General features: G+C 42.6%; 1 protein-coding gene across 1 annotated transcript in view; it reads left to right on the top strand.

The window, feature by feature from the left end:
- LOC115168769 (neurotensin receptor type 1-like) overlaps window positions 1-22,588 on the top strand; it is a 56,621-nt gene that overhangs the window by 2,801 nt on the left and 31,232 nt on the right. Inside the window, exon 2 of the mRNA XM_029724327.1 lies at window positions 17,441-17,642. Coding sequence (XP_029580187.1) covers window positions 17,441-17,642 — 202 coding nt within the window. The remainder of the gene's footprint in view (window positions 1-17,440; window positions 17,643-22,588) is intronic.

The following is a 22,588-nucleotide window of genomic DNA, read 5'->3' as shown; positions in this document are numbered from 1 at the left end:
ATTACTAAGTGAAGGGAGGAGACTACTTGGTCGACTATTGGCTGGAGTAATGGGTTATTTTGGGATTGGACACATGCTTCCATGCATTTGGACATTTCCCCTTTTCCAGTGACCAATTAAATATGTTTTTCAGTGGAGCTGCAATCTGAGGAAGCAGCATAGCGAAGTACATTTTTTTCTCCATGAGATCATAACCTGTAGATTTACCATCGGGTAATGACTTCAATAGGTTTAACACCTCCTGTACTGACACCAATGGTAGACAAAAATATATATTTTTTTCCCATTACATGATCATCAATCCATTGGACCATAGCTTGTTTGGAAGAATGGGTGTTTCTATCATCTCTCAATCAATTACATTTCGTTGTAAAAATTTCAGCACAATGATTGGCAACATCAGCTGGTTTTGCAATTGTTCTCCCGTCAACCTCAACACTAGATGGGCATTATGACATAGATTAACCAAGTAAGCCCTTCACTGTATTCCATACATTTTTTACAATCAATAAAAGATTTGTTGTGAAATAAAGTTTTTTTTTCTTGCGATTTATTTTAACGGCATACTTACGCAGTGTTCTATAATTCTGTTCATCAATTTCTTGTTAAGATTTGGCTGCTAAGACTTTTGCCACTGTACTCTTTCTTACTGGGGCATGATGGTCCATTACCTCAGTCAGCAAATCAATAAAACCTTCTGTAGCATGATTTAAATCATTCTCAAGATAAATCATCTGCCAGGTACAGCAGCCAAATCATTATGAAATTGCTCATGACTAAATGTTTTATAATTTCTCTTGACCACAATCCTTTGTGGTTTCTTTGGAAACGTAGTGTTCATGCTTATGGCTACAATATTATATGGTCTGTCCAGCCCACTTTTCTTGATATATCCTTTAAGCATTGTAATTTTATACTACAGGAGATCAGATCAATGCACGTGTCTGAACGATGACCCAACTTAGTTGATGATCTAGTAGTGTCATTAACCATTTGTTTCAAACCACAGTTCTCAGGCATATCTCATCAATTTAGTTATATTTGAATTTTTATGATCCTTCCAATTTGTATTAAAATCACTCAAGATAAATACATCTCTGTTACTATCTGTGGCCTGGTCAAACCCAGGTCATAAGTCATCCAGATAGGACACCTTAGAGCTAGGAGGTCTATACACACATCCTACCAATATGGCTGCCTGGTGAGGTAAATGATTTTGCTGTTGTCATCCTCCGGTATCCCTGAGAAGATGTGAGGCAGATGTACTTGAGCCCATAATGCCTCTATTTGACATACATTAAGGTCATCCCTCCTCTTAAAAGGTATATGATTCTTGTCACGCCCTGACCATAGAGAGCCCTTGGTTCTCTATGGTGTAGTAGGTCAGGGCGTGACTAGGGGGTGTTCTAGTTTATATTTTCTATGTTGGTGTTTTTGTATGGTTCCCAATTAGAGGCAGCTGGTAATCGTTGCCTCTAATTGGGGATCATATTTAGGAAGCCCTTTCTCCCACCTGCATTTGTGGGATATTGTTTTGTGGAGTGCTGATGTGCGCGTTGTGCTTTACGTTCGTTGTATGTTTATTGTTTTTCAGTTGAAGTTTCACGGTAATAAATATGTGGAACCTAACACACGCCTTGGTCCATTCTTCAAAATGATCGTGACAATTCTGAATGTATAATGCTACACCCCCACCATTCCTATTACTGTCCCTTCTAAATAGACTATATCCATCAATGTTCATTTGTCCCTCATTAACAGATGCATCCAAATGTGTTTCGGTTAAAGCTAAAATATGAATATTATTTATGTTGACCAAATTAAAAGCCTCATGTATTTTGTTAGGAAGGCTACATACATTAACCTGAGCTATATGCAACCCTTTCCTTGTCAAGTGAAGATCAATAGAGAATGTATTCGTTATAGTTGAAGGTGTCATGATACACTACAGCACACAAACTCAGGTTTGAACATTGGATTCAAATAGCCAGGGAGTTACTCTAGAGTCCTGATACTGTTGGATTCAAATAGCCAGGGAGTTACTCTAGAGTCCTAATACTGTTGTGTTCAAATAGCCAGGGAGTTACTCTAGAGTCCTGATACTGTTGGATTCAAATAGCCAGGGAGTTACTCTAGAGTCCTGATACTGTTGGATTCAAATAGCCAGGGAGTTACTCTAGAGTCCTGATACAGTTGGATTCAAATAGCCAGGGAGTTACTCTAGAGTCCTGATACAGTTGATTTCAAATAGCCAGGGAGTTACTCTAGAGTCCTGATACAGTTGGATTCAAATAGCCAGGGAGTTACTCTAGAGTCCTGATACAGTTGATTTCAAATAGCCAGGGAGTTACTCTAGAGTCCTGATACAGTTGGATTCAAATAGCCAGGGAGTTACTCTAGAGTCCTGATACAGTTGATTTCAAATAGCCAGGGAGTTACTCTAGAGTCCTGATACAGTTGATTTCAAATAGCCAGGGAGTTACTCTAGAGTCCTGATACAGTTGGATTCAAATAGCCAGGGAGTTACTCTAGAGTCCTGATACAGTTGATTTCAAATAGCCAGGGAGTTACTCTAGAGTCCTGATACAGTTGGATTCAAATAGCCAGGGAGTTACTCTAGAGTCCTGATACAGTTGCCAGTTTATGTAAAGTTTATTCATCACCAATGAAATGAGGCCTTGTTGGTTCAGGCAACGCTTCTCTTTCATGATGGGATTCCGTTTTTTTGTCTCCTTTCATTGATCTCCGTGGGGAAGTAGTGTCTCAGAGTTCTCTGCCCCTGCTCTTCGCCATTTCCTTTTGCTTAAAATGTTCAAAACATGCAATAACAGCCCGTCGTGGCCTATTCCCAGGGGCCTTACCCATTCTATGGACTCTGGAGAAAGTGACATTACTCACAACATCAGTGGGCAGTTTCAGCTGAGTTGACATAAAGTCTCGGACTATGTCCTCACAGCCTCTGCTGTTGTCATCCTCCGGTACCCCTGAGAAGATGAGATTGTCCCACATTGATCGACACTGTACATCCAAGCAAGGTTTCTTTAAGTTGTTTGTTCTCCCTTTGCACCACTTTGCCAGCAAATAGAGTCTACAGTACCTTTCAGCTCCTTGTTCCCTTTCCTCAGATCATCAATCTGACGTTGGCTGAATTGTAGACTGGCACGTAATGCATTGATGTCCTCTCGTAATATATCCAAGATATCAAGTTTGGCAAGCCTTTCATTGATGGATTTCAACAAGTCAACATCCATATCCGTGAACCTCTCCCCACTCTCCACGTGTGCCCTCTTGGGGCTTGGGGATGGTATTTGGTGCCATCGTTGACACTGCTTGGCCGACTTGGCTTTGGGTTTGTTTTGTTGATTGTGTTGGTTTTGTTGATTGTTTTCCTAAACAGAGTTTGAATCCTCTGAAACCTTTGCCATGTTTCTTTGAGCTTGTATCTCTCTATGTCAATGAATCAATTCAAGCTCTTCATTGGATTCTGAATCATCCAGCGTGTTTGCAGGCAGAGTAAAACTAAAATAACAAAAACAACGGATATTTCTTTCTGGACCTACATACATACTGTATACAGGCCGTGAGTACATACACCCAATACAAAAATACAATTAAACCATTAAACCATTGAACCATTAAACCATTACGTACTCATTCCTGCCTGTTATATTGAACTGTTTGCCGCAAATAATTAAATGATTCTTGGAAGATTTTTGCTCTGCTAGAGAGAGAGGGGGAGAGAGAGGGGGAAGAGAGAGAAGCAGAGAGTGGGAGAGAGGGGGAGAGAGAGGGATGAGAGAGAGAAGCAGAGGGGGAGAGAGAGGGGGATGAGACAGAGGGGGAAGAGAGAGAAGCAGAGAGTGGGAGAGAGTGGGAGAGAGGGGGAGAGAGAGGGGGATGAGAGAGAGGGGGAAGAGAGAGAAGCAGAGAGTGGGAGAGAGGGGGAGAGAGGGGGGGAAGAGAGAGAAGCAGAGAGTGGGAGAGAGGGGGAGAGAGAGGGGGATGAGAGAGAGGGGGAAGAGAGAGAAGCAGAGAGTGGGAGAGAGGGGGAGAGAGGGGGAGAGGGGGGAAGAGAGAGAAGCAGACAGTGGGAGAGAGGGGGAGAGAGGGGAAAGAGAGAGAAGCAGAGAGTGGGAGAGAGAGAAGGAGAGACAGAGGGGAAGAGAGAGGGGGACGAGAGAGAAACAGACTAAGACTGAGAGATGAATACCCAATAATGAGAACATTTTAGTTTTTTCCCCATTCAACTGTTGCAGTTGTATGTGGAAACATATTGTGGTAGCAGGCCAGCAACCATGATTTGCCGGTTCGAATCCCAGCCCAGACGAGAAACTCTGGTGTGGAAAGATGCTGGCATTATCCTAAATACCAATGCCTGCCGTTATGGCAATTAACAACGTTTAATTGCTCCAGGTGCGCGGCCCTGTTGCTTCCAGCCGCGCTCTCTGTGGGTGTCAGGGGTTTGGGTTGTGTATAAAGACACATTTCTGTTCTGTCTGAGTTAATGGACAATAAAGCAAATCTGATCTTGTCCCTCCTTACAATCCCCACCACCTCCACTTCTACCCTCACACACCGCTGTCACACACGAAGACTGAGAGCAAACTAGTACAGACAACACATCATGTCATTTTTTCTCTCTCTCTCTCTCTCTGTGTGTGTGTGTGTGTGTGTGTGTGTGTGTGTGTGTGTGTGTGTGTGTGTGTGTGTGTGTGTGTGTGTGTGTGTGTGTGTGTGTGTGTAGTATTACATAGTATTTGGCATAGAGCACCACAGTACAACATGCCCATTTCTTACATCATCTAATTCCAAGGCTGAAGATGTTCCTCCTCCCTTCCTCTCCACTACCCCCTCCTCTCCTCTCCACTACCCCCTCCTCCTCCCCTCCTTCCCCTTCTCTCCTCCTCCCTCCTCCCCCTCCCCTCCTTCCCCTTCTCTCCTCCTCCCTCACCCCTCCTCCTCCCCTCCTTCTCCTTCCCTCCTCCTCTCCTCTCCACTACCCCCTCCCCCTCCCCTCCTTCCCCTTCTCTCCTCCTCCCTCACCCCTCCTCCTCCCCTCCTTCTCCTTCCCTCCTCCTCTCCTCTCCACTACCCCCTCTCCCTCCCCTCCTTCCCCTTCTCTCCTCCTCCCTCACCCCTCCTCCTCCCCTCCTTCTCCTTCCCTCCTCCTCTCCTCTCCACCACCTCCTCCTCTCCTCCTCCCCCTCCCCTCCTCCTCCCCCTCCTCTCCTCCTCTCCTTCGCCTCCTCCTCCTCCCCCTCCTCTCCTCCTCCTCCTCTCCCTCCTCCTACATACGTATGTCTTTACTTATCTTCTTTTGAGGCGTCACCACTACTACACTAGCTGTGTGTGTGCAGTATTACATAGTATTTGGCATAGAGCACCACAGTACAACATGGACATTTCTTACATCATTTAATTCCAAGGCTGAAGATGCTCCTCCCCCTCCTCCTCCTCCTGCTCCTCCTCCTCCTCCTCCTCTCCCCCTCTTCCTTCTCCTCCTCCTCTCCCCCTCCTCCTCCTTCTCCCCCTCCTCCCCCTCCACCGATCTCCTCTCCCCGTCCTCCTCCCCCTCCTTCTCCTTCTCCTTCTCCTCCTCCTCCTCTTTCTCCTCCTCCTCATTTTCCCCCTCCTCCTCCTCCTCTCCCCTCCTCCTCCCCCTCTCCCCTCCTCCTCCTCCTTTCCCCTCCTCCCCCTCCTCTGATCTCCTCTCCCCCTTCTCCTCCTCTCCCCTCCTCCTCCTCCTTTCCCCTCCTCCCCTCCTCTGATCTCCTCTCCCCCTCCTCCTCCTCCTCCTCCTCCTCCTCTCCCCTCCTTGTCCTCCTCTCCCCTCCTCCTCCTCCTCCCCCTCCTCTTACATGGAGGGCAGCTGCTTTTCATTTACAACATTAACAATGTCTACATATTTCTGATCAATTACTAACTACTGTATGTCTTCTCTTCTTTTGAGTGGTCACCACTACTACACTAGCTGTGTGTTAGGGTGTGCTAATCTGTGTTAATGTATGTTAGGGTGTGTTAATGTGTGTAGTGTGTGTTAGGGTGTGTAGTGTGTGTTAGGGTGTGTAGTGTGTGTTAGGGTGTGTAGTGGGTGTGCGTTTGTTAGGGTGTGTACTGTGTTAGTGTGTGTTAATGTATGTTAATGTATGTTAGAGTGTGTTAGGGTGTGTAGTGTGTGTGCATTTGTTAGGGTGTGTACTGTGTTAGTGTGTGATAATGTATGTTAATGTATGTTAGAGTGTGTTAGGGTGTGTAGTGTGTTAGTGTGTGATAATGTATGTTAATGTATGTTAGAGTGTGTTAGGGTGTGCAGTGTGTGTGCGTTTGTTAGGGTGTGTAGTGTGTCAGTGTGTGTTAATGTACACTACCGTTCAAAAGTTTGGGGTCACTTAGAAATGTCCTTGTTTTTGAAAGAAAAGCAAATGTTTTGTCCATTAAAATAACATCAAATTGATCAGAAATACTGTGTAGACATTGTTAATATTGTAAATGACTATTGTAGCTGGAAGCAGCTGTTTTTTTATGGAATATGGCCTTCTAGACAGAGTTCCTCTGTCCCAGTGTCTGTGTTATTTTGCCCATCTTAATCTTGTCTTTTTATTGGCCAGTCTGAGATATGTTTTTTTCTTTGCAACTCTGCCTAGAAGGCCAGCATCCCGGAGTCGCCTCTTCACTGTTGACGTTGAGACTGGTGTTTTGCGGGTATTATTTAATGAAGCTGCCAGTTGAGCACTTGTGAGGTGTATGTTTCTCAAACTAGACACTCTAATGTACTTGTCCTCTTGCTCAGTTGTGCACCTGGGCCTCCCACTCCTGTTTCTATTCTGGTTAGAGCCAGTTTGCGCTGTTCTGTGAAGGGAGTAGTACACAGCATTGTGCGAGATCTTCAGTTTCTTGGCAATTTCTCACATGGAAAGCCTTCATTTCTCAGAACAAGAATAGACTGATGAGTTTCAGAAGAAAGGTCTTTGTTTCTGGCCATTTTGAACCTGTAATGGAACCCACAAATGCTGATGCTCCAGATACTGGACTAGTCTAAAGGCCAGTTTTATTGCTTCTTTAATCAGAACAACAGTTTTCAGCTGTGCTAACATAATTGCAAAATGGTTTTCTAATGATCAATTAGCCTTTTTAAAGTGATAAACTTGGATTAGCTAACACAACGTGCCATTGGAACACAGGAGTGATGGTTGCTGATAATGGGCCTCTGTACACCTATGTAGATATTCCATTAAAAAACAGCAGTTTCCAGCTACAATAGTCATTTACAACATTAACAATGTCTATATTGTATTTCTGATCAATTTGATGTTATTTTAATGAACAAAAAAAAAGTGCTTTTCTTTCAAAAACAAGGACATTTCTAAGTGACCCCAAACTTTTGAACGGTAGTGTATGTTAGTGTGTGTAGTGTGTGTGGTGTGTGTAGTGTGTGTTAGTGTGTGTTAATGTATGTTAGTGTGTGTTAGTGTGTGTGGTGTGTGTAGTGTGTGTTAGGGTGTGTAGTGTGTGTTAGGGTGTGTAGTGTGTGTTAGTGTGTGTTAATGTATGTTAGTGTGTGTAGTGTTAGATGCACTATTGTAAAGTGGTTGTTCCACTGGATATCATAAGGTGAATGCACCAATTTGTAAGTCGCTCTGGATAAGAGCGTCTGCTAAATGACTTAAATGTAAATGTAAATGTAGTGTGTGTAGTGTGTTAATGTGTTAGTGTGTGTTAATGTATGTTAGTGTGTGTAATGTGTGTTAATGTGTGTAGTGTGTGTTAATGTATGTTAGTGTGTGTAGTGTGTGTAGTGTGTGTTAGTGTGTGTTAATGTATGTTAATGTATGTTAGAGTGTGTTAGTGTGTGTTAGTGTGTGTAGTGTGTGTAGTGTGTGTTAGTGTGTGTTAGTGTGTGTAGTGTGTGTTAGTGTGTATAGTGTGTGTAGTGTGTGTAGTGTGTTAATGTGTGTTAGTGTGTGTAGTGTGTGTAGTGTGTGTAGTGTGTTCATGTATGTTAGTGTGTTAGTGTGTGTAGTGTGTGTAGTGTGTTAATGTATGTTAGTGTGTGTAGTGTGTTAATGTATGTTAGTGTGTGTAGTGTGTGTTAGTGTGTGTAGTGTGTGTTAGTGTGTGTAGTGTGTGTAGTGTGTTAATGTGTTAGTGTGTGTAGTGTGTTAATGTGTTAGTGTGTGTTAATGTATGTTAGTGTGTGTAGTGTGTGTAGTGTGTGTAGTGTGTTAATGTATGTTAGTGTGTGTAGTGTGTGTTGGTGTGTGTTAGTGTGTGTAGTGTGTGTTAGTGTGTGTTAGTGTGTGTTAGTGTGTGTAGTGTGTTAATGTATGTTAGTGTGTTAGTGTGTGTAGTGTGTGTAGTGTGTGTAGTGTGTTAATGTATGTTAGTGTGTTAGTGTGTGTAGTGTGTGTAGTGTGTGTAGTGTGTTAATGTATGTTAGTGTGTTAGTGTGTGTAGTGTGTGTAGTGTGTTAATGTATGTTAGTGTGTATAGTGTGTGTTAGTGTGTGTAGTGTGTTAATGTATGTTGGTGTGTGTTAGTGTGTGGTAGTGTGTGTAGTGTGTGTAGTGTGTTAATGTGTTTTGGTGTGTGTTAGTGTGTGTAGTGTGTTAGTGTGTGTTAGTGTGTGTAGTGTGTGTGTGCTTGTGCCAGAGATTTATAAGTAGACTCCCATTTCAGAAGCAGCTGGACTGTTAAAACCTGTTTACCTTTCAGTTTGACTTCCTGCTGTTCCGTAGCACACTGTCTCATAACACTTCATCCCACCAGTTTGACCACTGCAGAGAGAGAGAGAGAGATTCTCGACTAAAGCCCACAGATGTTGTTGAGTGTGTAGAAAACATGGGAATTTAGCCCTCTAAATTGTATGCCGTCCCCTGTCGATAGGTGTAGAGTGTATGTGTGTGTCTGTGTGTCGGCGTGGATGCGTGCATATGTGTGTGTGTGTGTGTGTGTGTGTGTGTGTGTGTGTGTGTGTGTGTGTGTGTGTGTGCGTGTGTGTGTGTGTGTGTGTGTGTGTGTGTGTGTGTGTGTGTGTGTGTGTGTGTGTGTGTGTGTGTGTGTGTGTGTGTGTGTGTGTGTGTGCCTGCATGCGTGCGTGCGTGTGTGAGTGAGTGTGGGCGTGCGTGTGGGATGTGCTCAGTATTACATAGTACTTGGCATAGAGCACAACAGAATAACAGGGAACTCTGGGATTAAGCTGAGTGGTGTGCCGCAGAGCAGGGAACACACTGGTTGTATTTCTGGAGACTCCATGCTGTGTGAAATAGTTCTGACCACCTCAACTTCCTGTGAAGCCACCAGGAAACAACACTCATGATTGACGACAGGACGGTGGCACAGCATGCATCTACCAGTTACTGCTCACACACTCAGCCAAGGCTTGACTTGACCCCAGAAGTATCTCGCTGTGTTTACAAGTGGCAGGCGAATTTTGATATTTTGCCCAATTATGGACAAAAGAGCTGATCTGATTGGTCAAAAGACCAATTAGTGAGAAAAAATTGTGAGAATTGGCTAAACACAGTCTATAGTGTTACTGTTGCTGTGACTTGGCCAAACATCCTGCTTTATCACCAGAGATTAGATTGATTTGGCCAAACATCCTAAAATTATCACCAGAGATTAGATTGATTTGGCCATACATCCTAAAATTATCACCAGAGATTATATTGATTTGACCAAACATCCTAAAATTATCACTAGAGATTATATTGATTTGGCCAAACATTCTGCTTCATCACTAGAGATTATATTGACTTGACCAAACATCCTGCTTCATCACTAGAGATTATATTGATTTGGCCAAACATTCTGCTTTATCACTAGAGATTATATTGACTTGACCAAACATCCTTCTTCATCACTAGAGATTATATTGATTTGGCCAAACATTCTGCTTTATCACCAGAGATTAGATCTTTTTAATAAATCATGATTGAGGTAAGGTTCTAGGTTTTGATTCATCATGTTGAAATCCAGCTGTCTCTTCACCAACATATGAGATACACAAACATATCATGTCACTCCCACAACCATAATAATCCCACAACCATAATAATCCCACAACCATAATAATCCCACGACCATAATAATCCCATGACCATAATAATCCCACGACCATAATAATCCCGCAATCATAATAATCCCACAACCATAATAGTCCCACAACCATAATAATCCCACAACCATGTCACTCCCATGACCATAATAATCCCACAACCATAATAATCCCCCAACCATAATAATCCCACGACCATAATAATCCCACAACCATAATAATCCCATGACCATAATAATCCCACAACCATAATAATCCCACAACCATGTCACTCCCATGACCATAATAATCCCACAACCATAATAATCCCACAACCATAATAATCCTACAACCATAATAATCCCACGACCATAATAAACCCACGACCATAATAATCCCACAACCATAATAATCCCACGACCATAATAATCCCACGACCATAATAATCCCACGACCATGTCAATCCCACTACCATGTCAATCCCACTACCATGACAATCCCACTGCCATTCAGAACCTAGCATTAGGGTTGGCTAATCTCGGGTTGATCCAGAACTAAAATCTGGCGTAATTTTCTTTGATGCTTGATTACAATTGATGTTTATGTAAAAATCCCCGAGAGATGAAGTGTTTAGCCAATGCCTAGAACCCCTTTACATATGTCACAGAGGAGAGAGGTTGCGGTTGGGAGCTTCTGTCGCATGTCAGGGGACAGCCCCTGTTAAGAAATAGCACAGAAGCAGGGAGGATGGAGACAGATGCCTCTTTGGCTCTCTGGCCTGTTGGTATGCGCTCCTGGCTCCACTCCCCCGGAGAGAGAGCCTGTGCTGGGGTCTGGACACTGGCTCCTAGCCCGCCAGGCTGGCTAGCTGGTGGTTGGATGACTCCTCCATCCACCCCTCAACCCCACCCCCCCTCCCCCCTTCGCCCAATACTCAGGCTCAGGAAGACGAAAAAAGAAGAAAGAGAATTTGTCATGTTTTGATAATTTGAATCTAAAATATGGCGGCAGGAATTTGTCAAAGCTACTGTATGTGTTCCCAATGCAACCTAATCAACTTTTATGTTTGCCTTTTTTTTCAGTCTAAATGTACATTCTCTCCCTGGTGTGTCTGCAAATGTATAATCCTGAACTAATTTAGGCTTGGCATAACAAGGTTGTTAATACTTATTGAATCAAGACATTTCAGCTTTTCATTTGTAATTAAAAACATAATTTCACTTTGACATTATGGGGTATTGTGTGTAGGCCAGTGACCAAAACAAATCTAAATGTAATCCATTTTAAATTCAGGCTGTAACACAACAACATGTAGAAAAGGTTAAGAGGTATGAATACCTTCTGAAAGCACTGACCTAGACCATCTACAGGGCAAACAGTAAGAGGTATGAATACTTTCTGAAAGCACTGACCTAGACCATCTATAGGGCAAACAGTAAGAGGTATGAATACTTTCTGAAAGCACTGACCTAGACCATCTACAGGGCAAACATTAAGAGGTATTGTTTTTGTTTGTGTGTGTGAAAAGTTCTATCCAACTTAATCAGTGGATAAATATAACATCTATCCTGGTGTCATGCTAGTGATTTGTTTGAGATTAAAAGAAGGACAGCTCATCAATGTATTATGGCTCAGAGCGCTGTCCAGTTGATTCCCTTTGCTCTGTCCATACACCAGGAAGAGACAGAGAGCGATCCTGAGAGATGAAAGAGGACCATCAACATCTAGATCAAGATCTAGGGAAACAAAGTGCTTCACAGAGACGAGTCTAGGCTTCAGACCTGAAACGTATTTTGCCACTGAAAAATAAGGAGGCAGAAGATGAAAAGGTGAAGGATAGTTTTGTGTTTGAAGATATATTGTCATTATCTGAGAAAGGGAAGAGGAAAAATCTTTCAGTAGTAGTGGAGGGAGAATGATGATGGAACTTTCACTTTTAATTTAATCCCATTTTCTATCATTCCAGTGAAATTGGTTCCAGATTGGTACTGTTCCTCAAACCTACACTACCAGGTTGTCATTATTACTTGCAGAGGAATATGAAGTGCTCTTAAAGAAAGAGATGTAGGCAGAGATAGAGAGAGAGAGAGAGAGAAAAGGAGAGGAAACAGAAAGACCAAGATCATGTAACCATGGAGATTGCTCACATAAGAAATATTTTTCATGCCACAATGGATGGACAGCTAAAATATCTTGACTTCTACTTCACCACTACTGTGTTCCTCTTCCATTAGAAGTACTGTTGTCTGCCATAGCAAATCTACTGTTATTAACAATGAGCCTGTTGTGTAATGTAGCTGAATTAGAGATTAGACTAGCAACTAAAACGTAATCAAATTGTTTATGAAATGATTTAAGGAGAACACTTTAAACCTGCCATGTAAGCTGTAGTCTCATGAGGTACTGGTGTACAATCATCTACACCCTTCTGTTGAAACCGTGGTCCCCTCATGAAAGATACAAAACAGTGTGCCTATTCATATTCGACGTCCTGTCACTGATCCAATTCAGAGAATGCTTTGCAAGCATCGCCTCACATAATTGAATGAATCCAAAATGGAGATTTGCCATCCAGAATGCTGTCCTTCAATAGTCCTTTAATACAGAGGTTTTATACCCGTTATTTTATACAGATAGTTCTTTTGTACAGATACTGCGGCTGGTTTAAGATGGATGAATCACATCTGTGACAGCCTCTTGACTGGTCACGTCAACCTGTGGTCACAGTGAGTCACAGTGTGTCACAGTGTGTACTGTAAACCCAGAATGGCCCATAAGGCAGGCAGGAGGATCTCCTGTTTCTGTAGTGCCAGGCAGCTTCATGTACAAGTACAGGCCGCTAGCCTGTCGTAGGGTTTTACCCCTAATCCATCTCCTTAATGCTGAGTTCCAAGCAAAGAGACATATGTTAGTCTTTGGATGACTCGACCGGAGATCAAACTCCCAACCTTCCGATCACCTTGCTTTCCACAGAATAATCAGATTTGTCTATGGAAGTCTTTGTCATAGCGAACTGTTCTGTTAAGGGTGGGTCAGGTACATTTAAATGTCCATTTCCTCTCATACTGTGAGTCTAATGCAATGTCCCTAGCCATTCCAAAACATGGAAACACACTTGGTTATGTAATACTGCTCTTCTGTAGCTACATGATTTAGTGGTCTTCATATCATAATTACAATATTTCGCTCAGAGGTTAAGAAATAAAGAGTAGGAATTTCAAGGGGAATTCATAACTAGTGTTTTCATATCCTGATGTCTGGATGGGGTCTGTGGGCAGAAAAACTCAAATTGCCCTGGGGGGGGGGCGGTCAAAGAGGACAACTTTAATTACTCAGCCCAACTGAGGGAGGCTCAAACAGTGGCCACAATGAGGGAATTGGTGGAGAACAAGAGGGTAAAGGACTGTGAAATGTAATGGCTGCAGAAATTATGAAAAGAGACGTACCAAAAAAAAACTGTTCATTAAAGAGAAACATGTCTGTGTTTTGTTCACGCGCAGGAGGGCTGACACATAGGGGCAGAAATGGACTGCCAGGACCAGCCATCATCAGAGCCACAGCCAATACTGCTGTTGGAAATCCTGCTATTTCCCCACATTGTACTTTTGAACAGAGCAACATCGTGTTTGATATGTCCTGCGGAGTCCCTGTGTGCATAAAGACACAGAGCCTTTTGCCGTTCATTAAAAAATTATTTGTCATTGAACTTCATGAGAATGGAGAGGAACCAGAGATGTGGCTAGTGACACTTTGCTTCTTGAAGGTTCAATAACTTGAAAACATGACTGCTGACATGTAAAACATTCTGGGACTGTATCAACAGTAAAAATACAACAAAAATATATTTTTTTGTGGATTTTCCCTTTAACAAGTGATATATGCTCTGGAATTTAAAGGTTTGCCAAAGCTACAGACTACAGAGGACTAATAAAATATTCTCAATACATGCAACAGATCATCCAAGCAACATTTTAAAAGCCTCATATAGACCTTTCTCTCTCTCTCTTGCATCAAGAAATGGCGCATGTTCAGAGCAAAAAAAAAAATCTTTATAAAGCTCTAATCAATGAAAGCTGTGGTTGAAAGTGGCTCTGACTGGCTGGCTGCAGCTCGTTAGGGGCTTGTCTGCTCTAATTGCCTGTTCCAGCTTAGCCTCGTTAGGGCAGTGCAATCAGACAAGTCATGTTTTCCCATTTTCTGCCCCTGTCAGATTTTCAAAAGGGGGAGCTGTTACAAAAATGTTCCTGACAGATAGATCAACCACCTAATCTCCAGTCATCTGTCTAAGAGCAAGAGAGCAGAACAGGGCGAAGAGAAACCCCAAGCTCCTAGGGACCAGTGCCAAGGAATCAGATATCCTTTTCTACCCCTCCACTCCAATCTACTGCCTGATCCTACTTCCATTCATGTTAAATAAATATCATATAAGATCCAGGGGAGGCTGGTAGGAGGAGCTGTAGGAAGACGGGCTCATTGTAATGGCTGGAATGGAATAAATGGAACGGTATCAAACACATCAAACATGAAAACCACATGTTTGACTCCGTTCCATTTACTCCATTCCAGCCATTACAATGAGCCCGTCCTCATATAGCCCCTCCCACCAGCCTCCACTGATAAAATAATTTATGATTTGAAAGGTAACAAGTGTTTACAAAATCCATACTGCTTTTTGCCTTCTGTGTTTTCCAATAAACATCACTCTTGTTCCCACCAATCAGTTTTGTTCGATGGAATTACAGGAATAGATGCCAAAGTATGTTAATTCAAAATTAGATCCAGTTAGTGAATGTATCTCTTCATATGGATACAGAATGAGTACGGACCCAGAGTGTGTGACCAAAGTTTAAGGTTAGTTGGATTCATGCAGGAACTCAAACGTATTGCTGCTGCATCGTGTTTGAAAAATCTCTTGACCTATACTTTAAATGCTGTAATTCTGAAGGATGTCTCTTATGAGGATAAGGGTAGGAAGTGTTGGGTGGAGACTGGACTTCTATCCGAGGCTCATTTAAGTTTAAACAAGCGCTAGTATCTTTCTCTTGCATGTATTGTGTTCCTTCACTCCCTCCCCGTAGGATTGGTTTTGGTTGGCCTGCTGTAGCCTGAAGGTACACGAATGAATGATAACGATGATGATGATGGTAAAGACCAGGCTCCTCTGAGCTGAGTTTGATATTCAGGCGACCATCGGGAACACTTTCCCCGTCTGGCGTCACAGGGCAGCCGCATCCTTTTGTAGCCCCCCCCCCCCCCCTCCAAAAAAGATCTGTGATGGGAATTTAATGTAATCTCTTGAATTTCAATATGTTTGGAAATACCACAGGAGCTAGTGTTTGAGAGAAATAATTTGAATATTTTGCTTTGATTTTCTGTCTCTTTTTTGCTGCTGTGAGGCACAGACGAATGAGAGGCTCATGAGACGCTGATAGAGGCAGAAGGGCCAGTCTCTGCTGGATCATGAAGTTCACCTGTAAATGGATCGTGTGTGAACTGTGTAAGTGCTTCACACTGTCAGACTGGCAAATAAATTACTATGAATGGCTTGCGTCATAAAGAAACTAATTCTATAACCGTCATTCATACCATACTTTTTATACATTGTGCTCAAAGCACTTATCGACATTATTTCTATAAATAATATAATGTGTGACGTCCGATGTTATTCCAGGACACTGTACTTAGCTCACATTTATTAGTCGGTGTAAACAGGAACATTTGTGGCCATTCGACATGTCAGATAGCACTATGCATAGCCAGGCTCTGTGATAGACTAGGATCCTGCTCATGGGGGGTGTAGTTGTACATCAAGCTGCCTCACGCTACAGAAACAGAAGATAGAGACTACTTATAGTCAGGTAGGCTAGCAATCAACTGACTGACCCAACTGACAAAAGTATGTATCCATGAAACACCTGATGTGGTTTATAGACACTCTAATTACACTGTATGCGGATCAATCTGGAGTTAGAATAATGACATGGATCCATTCCAATGAAATACAGATTGTTCATGTTCCAGTGCTGATTTGACATGACTGCAGCTAATGAGAGAGGGGAAAGAGATGGACAATTCTGGTCTGTTTTCTGGCCATTTTCATACATTGTTCTCTCCTCTGCTGTTTTTCACTCTCGCTTCCTTTCTCTCACACTCTCTCTCTCTCTCTCTCTCTCTCTCTCTCTCTCTCTCTCTCTCTCTCTCTCTCTCTCTCTCTCTCTCTCTCTCTCTCTCTCTCTCTCTCGTGCCACATAAAATCTTCCTCTGTCTTTCCAAACTTTACAGGTGGTACTGTACAGAGTATCTTTACAGGTGGTATTGAACAGAGTATCTTTACAGGTGGTACTGTACAGAGTATCTTTACAGGTGGTATTGAACAGAGTATCTTTACAGGTGGTATTGAACAGAGTATCTTTACAGGTGGTAATATACAGAGTATCTTTACAGGTGGTATTGAACAGAGTATCTTTACAGGTGGTATTGAACAGAGTATCTTTACAGGTGGTATTGAACAGAGTATCTTTACAGGTGGTACTGTACAGAGTATCTTTACAGGTGGTACTGTACAGAGTATCTTTACAGGTAGTACTGTAAAGAGTGTCTTTACAGGTAGTACTGTAAAGAGTGTCTTTACAGGTGGTATTGAACAGAGTATCTTTACAGGTGGTATTGAACAGAGTATCTTTACAGGTGGTATTGAACAGAGTATCTTTACAGGTGGTAATATACAGAGTATCTTTACAGGTGGTATTGAACAGAGTATCTTTACAGGTGGTATTGAACAGAGTATCTTTACAGGTGGTAATATACAGAGTATCTTTACAGGTGGTAATATACAGAGTATCTTTACAGGTGGTATTGAACAGAGTATCTTTACAGGTGGTATTGAACAGAGTATCTTTACAGGTGGTACTGTACAGAGTGTCTTTACAGGTGGTAATGTACAGTGTATAGTGAGATTGTGAAACTCCTCTGGTTAGTCTAGACTGTGTCAATATGTACTTATTAACTGTCAATATGCAAGCAACTGTGTTCCAATCAGAATGGCAAACCAACTTTTGAACAGATTTCAAAGAAATCAATATCTCTGTTGCATTATTTTGTCCCAGACAAGAAACAATTCATCGTTAATTGTTATGATTGCCAAAACTACAGTGGTTATTCCTTTAAAAGTTGTGGCGTACTGCAGCGCAGCTTGCGGGGTACCGCAGAATTCTATGGCACGTTATTTAAGTGTCAGTCAGCCATTGTTGCCAGAATGACTCAATTTACCACAATCTGCCACCATCTATCACAAAAGGTTGCGGCATAAGCTCAACATTTTTAAAGGAAGGACCACTGACTCGGTGGCAGAAAGTACAGTCTTACTAACTTTATCTCTCCATGTCCCTCCGTTTCTCTGGACAGGTGAATGTGTTCCTGTCCTTTGTGGTTCCAATGGTAGCCATATCTGTTCTGAACGGGGTCATCGCCAGTCAGCTGCTGCGTATGTTCAGAGAGAAGCAGCAGGACAACCGCATCTGCATCGTCGAGGGTAACCCTACCATGCTGAGTGTTGCTGTGGAGCCAAACCGCACACAGTCGCTGCGTCATGGAGTCATGGTTCTACGTGAGTATACAGTGGTTGCTCCACTAAACGTTTTGCGATTATGCTGCGGTACTTAGAGTTAATTTGTGGTTTAGTACGGTACCCTGCGTCGCCGCTTCAGAGCACTGATTATGCTTTTGAGTCCTACTGTGTCTCTAACTGACAATGAATAGGTGACATAAACCTAAATAGAAACTGGTAATTGTGCATGACTTCAGTATTACTTACTAAAACTGTTTTTTATTATTTTATTTGTTAGGATTATTTTGCTCTTACTGTTGTACTGTAGCCTACTCCCGACCGGTCATGCTGATCAGCACCTGAGTGGTACAATGGTCTAAGACACTGCATAGCAATGTTGCTGCAGATGCTGGTTCAATACCTGTGCTGGCCCTTGACTGGGAGACCCATGAAATGACTGTAGGTTTTTGGTTTCTCTCCCTCTAAAAACAGAAATAAATCATTCTAAATAACAAATTCTATTTACAATTTAGTGACAATGTCTCACCCTATGTTTAAGAATGGCCTTTTTCTCGCTCATTTTACATTATTTGAAAACTAAATAATCTCAAAAATATTGTTATTTTTTAAACAAAGCAATTATTATTACTATTATTAATTTAGAATGATATAAAAGCCTGTTGGATATTCTCACAGATATATTATTAACCCTGGTATTAGCAGGACAATATATATTGGTGATATTGGTCATGGCTCCCGAGTGGCGCACAATGGTATTACCTTGCAGTTTTCCAGCTGTATCCACTGAGATAGCACAATGGGATTGCCTTGCAGTTCTCCAGCTGTATCCACTGAGATAGCACAATGGGATTGCCTTGCAGTTCTCCAGCTGTATCCACTGAGATAGCACAATGGGATTGCCTTGCAGTTCTCCAGCTGTATCCCACTGAAAGCGTGCGAGCTTCAAGGCACGTGGGCAGGAGGCACGGGATGGGCCGCAGAGCCACACACAGAAGACCATCCTAGCCCAGGGGGAAGGGAGGAGGGGAAGGGAGAGTGGACCCCCACCCCGCCACAATGGCAACACTTTAAGGGGCATACACTAATAATGGAGCTGACTAGGGAAACGTTCACACTGTTCTGTTCTTAGTGCCAGTCTGCACGTTCAAACTAAAACAATGTTACTATAATTGCATCTTTATGTTTTCATTAATAAAATAATTATAAAAATACTCTTTCAAAATGCCGATGTATATTTAGTTATGGATCCATAACGGAATTACTATTGTCACGACTCCCGCCTGAACTCGGCTCCTCTCCTTGTTCGGGCGGCGCTCGGAGTCGACGTCACCGGTCTTCTAGCCATCCGCCGCTCCACCTTTCATTTTCCATATTGTTTTGTCTTGTTTTCCCGCACCCTGGTTTACATCCCCTCATCACTCTACGTGTATATTATCCTCTGGTTCCCCCATGTCTGTGTGTGTAATGTTGTTACGTTTATTGTGTGACGCGGCAGTGTGTTTTTTTTCCGGGTATTGTTTTGAACCCATGGTAATTGGTATTGTTGTACATTATTTGTGTGACTAGTGCGCTATTCGAGTGTTGTGACGCTGTTGCGTCCGACTGATTTGCTTCTGCCAAATAAAGTGTGCCTGTTCACTCATCTCAGCTCTCCTGCACCTGACTCCAGTTGACCAGTTGTGCACCCAGTCCTGACAACTATGGGAATAAGTATCACTGAATTACAGAAATATCCTCCAATCCACCAATCCTCTATATGTAATTATTGGCGGAGAGTCACGTCATATATTTCGATATACTGTAGGCCTACCGTAGGCGACATGAGTCTCACTAGTGTTGAGTAATGTCCTGTTAAAAGTGGTGTATGGTCTTATTTATTTAAAGAGCATATTGAAGTTAGAAGCAAAAGGATTTGAAGCAATAGCCTACACTATTTTAGCATCATTTCGTGCTGCTCTGAGACAAGCATGGGGACTGGTCTTGATAAATCAATTTTATTTTTATTTTCACTGAATCTCCGTTTGGGTATTGGTTAGACTAGAATTAGAAAAGTAGGGTGTAGAAATGTTATGCTCTTAGTGTAACCTTTATTTAACTAGACAAGTCAGTTAAGAACAAATTCTTATTTACAGGACACCTACTCCTTGCTCCCTGTCGGGGAATAGAATTCTGCGTCACACATGCAAGCTGCGCCTCAGTACGCTGCAACTATTAAAGGACGAACCACTGTACAATGCTCACTTCTACGCACGCACGCACATACACACACAACACTGAACTATTCCTTCAAGTGGTAAAAATGCATACACACGTCTGTTGTATGCTTGTATGAACAACAAAAATGCAGAAGAGAATTCCACTCTCTTGACTGTGTGCCATTAGACATTAGAAGTTGGGGGTCTCAACTACAGTGGAGATGGCACCCATTCAGCCTGAGCCAGCCTCACTCTCCTTATCTCCAAACCCACTCCATTAGCACTCCATTATAGGACACACTATCTAAGAGAGAAAACCCACTGGCAGCTTTTCATACACCTTATTAAAAGGCTGAATAAATCATTTTCATCGATGCACCAAAAAAGGGATAATATTATCTCACAGCTTTCTCCATCTGCTGTGAATGGCTAGTTGGCTACACGCGTGACCAAAGCTTCAAAGGACAAGTTAACCTCCTTCAACTCCTGATTACCATAACAACAGTATGGGGTTGTTTCTTTGTGCCATGCGTCAGGCTGCATGCGTTATTAGCACAATACCTCGTCTCCTGGAGTGGAGCCACTCAGTGATTACATGCACTTGAAACAGTAGTGGGCAACAATCCTTTTAGTGAATTCACTAAATTAATAAAATAGAGAATATTTCTAGAAAAAAAACGGCTATATACACTCCCCTATGTATTTATGTGGACAGTGAAGCTATAACTTTTCATTTGTCTCTAGACCTCAGCATTTGGATTTCAGATCAAATGTTTTATATGAGGCGAACAATATAGAATGTCACATTTAATTTGAGGGTATTTTCATACATATCTGTTTTAGATAAGATATAAGACGGCAACCGATGGAGAAGGCCCAACATCTTACAAGTTCCAACCCGACTTTACTATTTAGTTACTTTTTTAGTGTTTATACTATTTTCACGTATGATCGTTAAGCGCTTTTGGACATCGATTTTGAATTCAAATTCGACTTCAACTCCAAACTGTTTCTTCTTGTTCACTCCAGATGCTATTCTATGTTTTATGAGCTACCAAAACACCGCAGGCGTAGACATGCTAGATAGGCTGGCATCCTTGTGAGACTGCGATGCAGAGAAAATCGTCGAGCACTCCCCTCCGTTTTATTGGCAAATATCCAGTCACTCTAGAATAAGATGAAGGACCTTCGTTCGAGAGTCACCTACAAGAGAGACTTGAAAAACTGCAATATTATATGCCTTGCAGAAACTTTATCATAGAACTCAGTGGTTTCTCCATGCTGTGGCACAAATCGGTTGCGGCAGCCTCGGGAAAGTCCAAAGGGGGAGAGGTTCGCCTCTTCATGAACAACAGCTGGTGCGCTGCTTTCAGTGTGAAGAAATCTCGAGCTTAAAACCATTAGTTTACACTCCAATTATGGGAGGGATGGTAGGGTGTTAGGGGAAAATAATGAAGGAAAATATATTTTGAAAGATATATATTTTATATACTGTATATATTTACCCCAACAAATATGTGGAGGATTGGAAATGATGCAGTCAATTACATTGATGGAAGCCACAATCTGTCCGCAATATTAAAGCTGATCTACAATAAGGGCATAGACAATGTTGTTCCACAGTGACTATACGAACGTATTTTTAGGGGCCTTCCTCTGACACCGCCTGGTATAGAGAAGAATATAGGAGGAAGTTGGAGCCTATAACACCATCTCCAACGCTCATCTAATGTGGCAAAGCTTGCAGACGATAACAGATTACAAAGGGAAACCCAGTCATGGTTGGCCACGTATGACTCCAACACGATCATCAAGTTTGCTGACGACACAACAGTGGTAGGCCTGATCACCGAAGGCAATGAGACAGTTTACAGGGAGAAGGTCAGAGACTTGCCAGTGTTGTGCCAGGGCAACGAACTCTCCCTCAACGTCAAGGGAGCTGATGGTGGACTACAGGAGAGAAGAGGGGAGAGCATGCCCCCATCCACATCAACAGGGCTGTAGTGGAGCCAGTTGAGAGCTTCGAGTTTCCATGGCATCCACATCCCTAAGTGTCTCTTCCCAACTCCTCAGTAAAAGGCACATGACAGCCCGCTTGGAGTTTGAAAAGGCACCTAAAGACTCCAAGACCATGAGAAACAAGATTATCTGGTCTGATGAAACCAAGATTGAACTCTTTGGCCTGAATGCCAAGTATCACGTCTGAAGGAACATGGCACCATCCCTACGGTGAAGTATGGTGGTGACAGCATCAGGCTGTGGAGGGTGTTTTTCAGCGGCAAGGACTGTTAGATCACAGCCAAGACAATGCAGGAGTGGCTTTGGGACAAGTCTATGGATGTCCTTGAGTGGCCCCAGCCAGAGCCCTCACTTAAACCCGATCGAACATCTTTGGAGAGACTTGAAAATAGCTGTGCAGCAACACTCCTCATCCACCTGACAGAGCTGAGAGGATCTGAAGAGAAGAATGGGAGAAACTCCCCAAATACAGGTGTGCCAAGCTTGTAGCGTCATACCAAGACTGTAATTCACTGCCTAAGGAGCTTCAACAAAGTACTGGGGAGTAAAGACATTTGGGACATTTTAAGTCATTAGGCAAAGAACGCTCCTTACCCAGAGCGGACTTACAGTAGTGGGAATGCATTACATTTCATAATTAAAAAAAAAAAAAAACGATTTTTGTTCTGGCCCCCCATGGGAATCAAACCCACAACCCTGGCATTGCACACACCATGCTGGCGTTGCAAACACCATGCTCTACCAACTGATCCACAGCGAAGGCCTGATACT

Source organism: Salmo trutta, chromosome 30, assembly GCF_901001165.1.
Source record: "Salmo trutta chromosome 30, fSalTru1.1, whole genome shotgun sequence".
Taxonomy (NCBI): domain Eukaryota; kingdom Metazoa; phylum Chordata; class Actinopteri; order Salmoniformes; family Salmonidae; genus Salmo; species Salmo trutta.
Note: the sequence above shows the minus strand (reverse complement) of the source record. Positions and strands in the feature narration are given on the sequence as shown.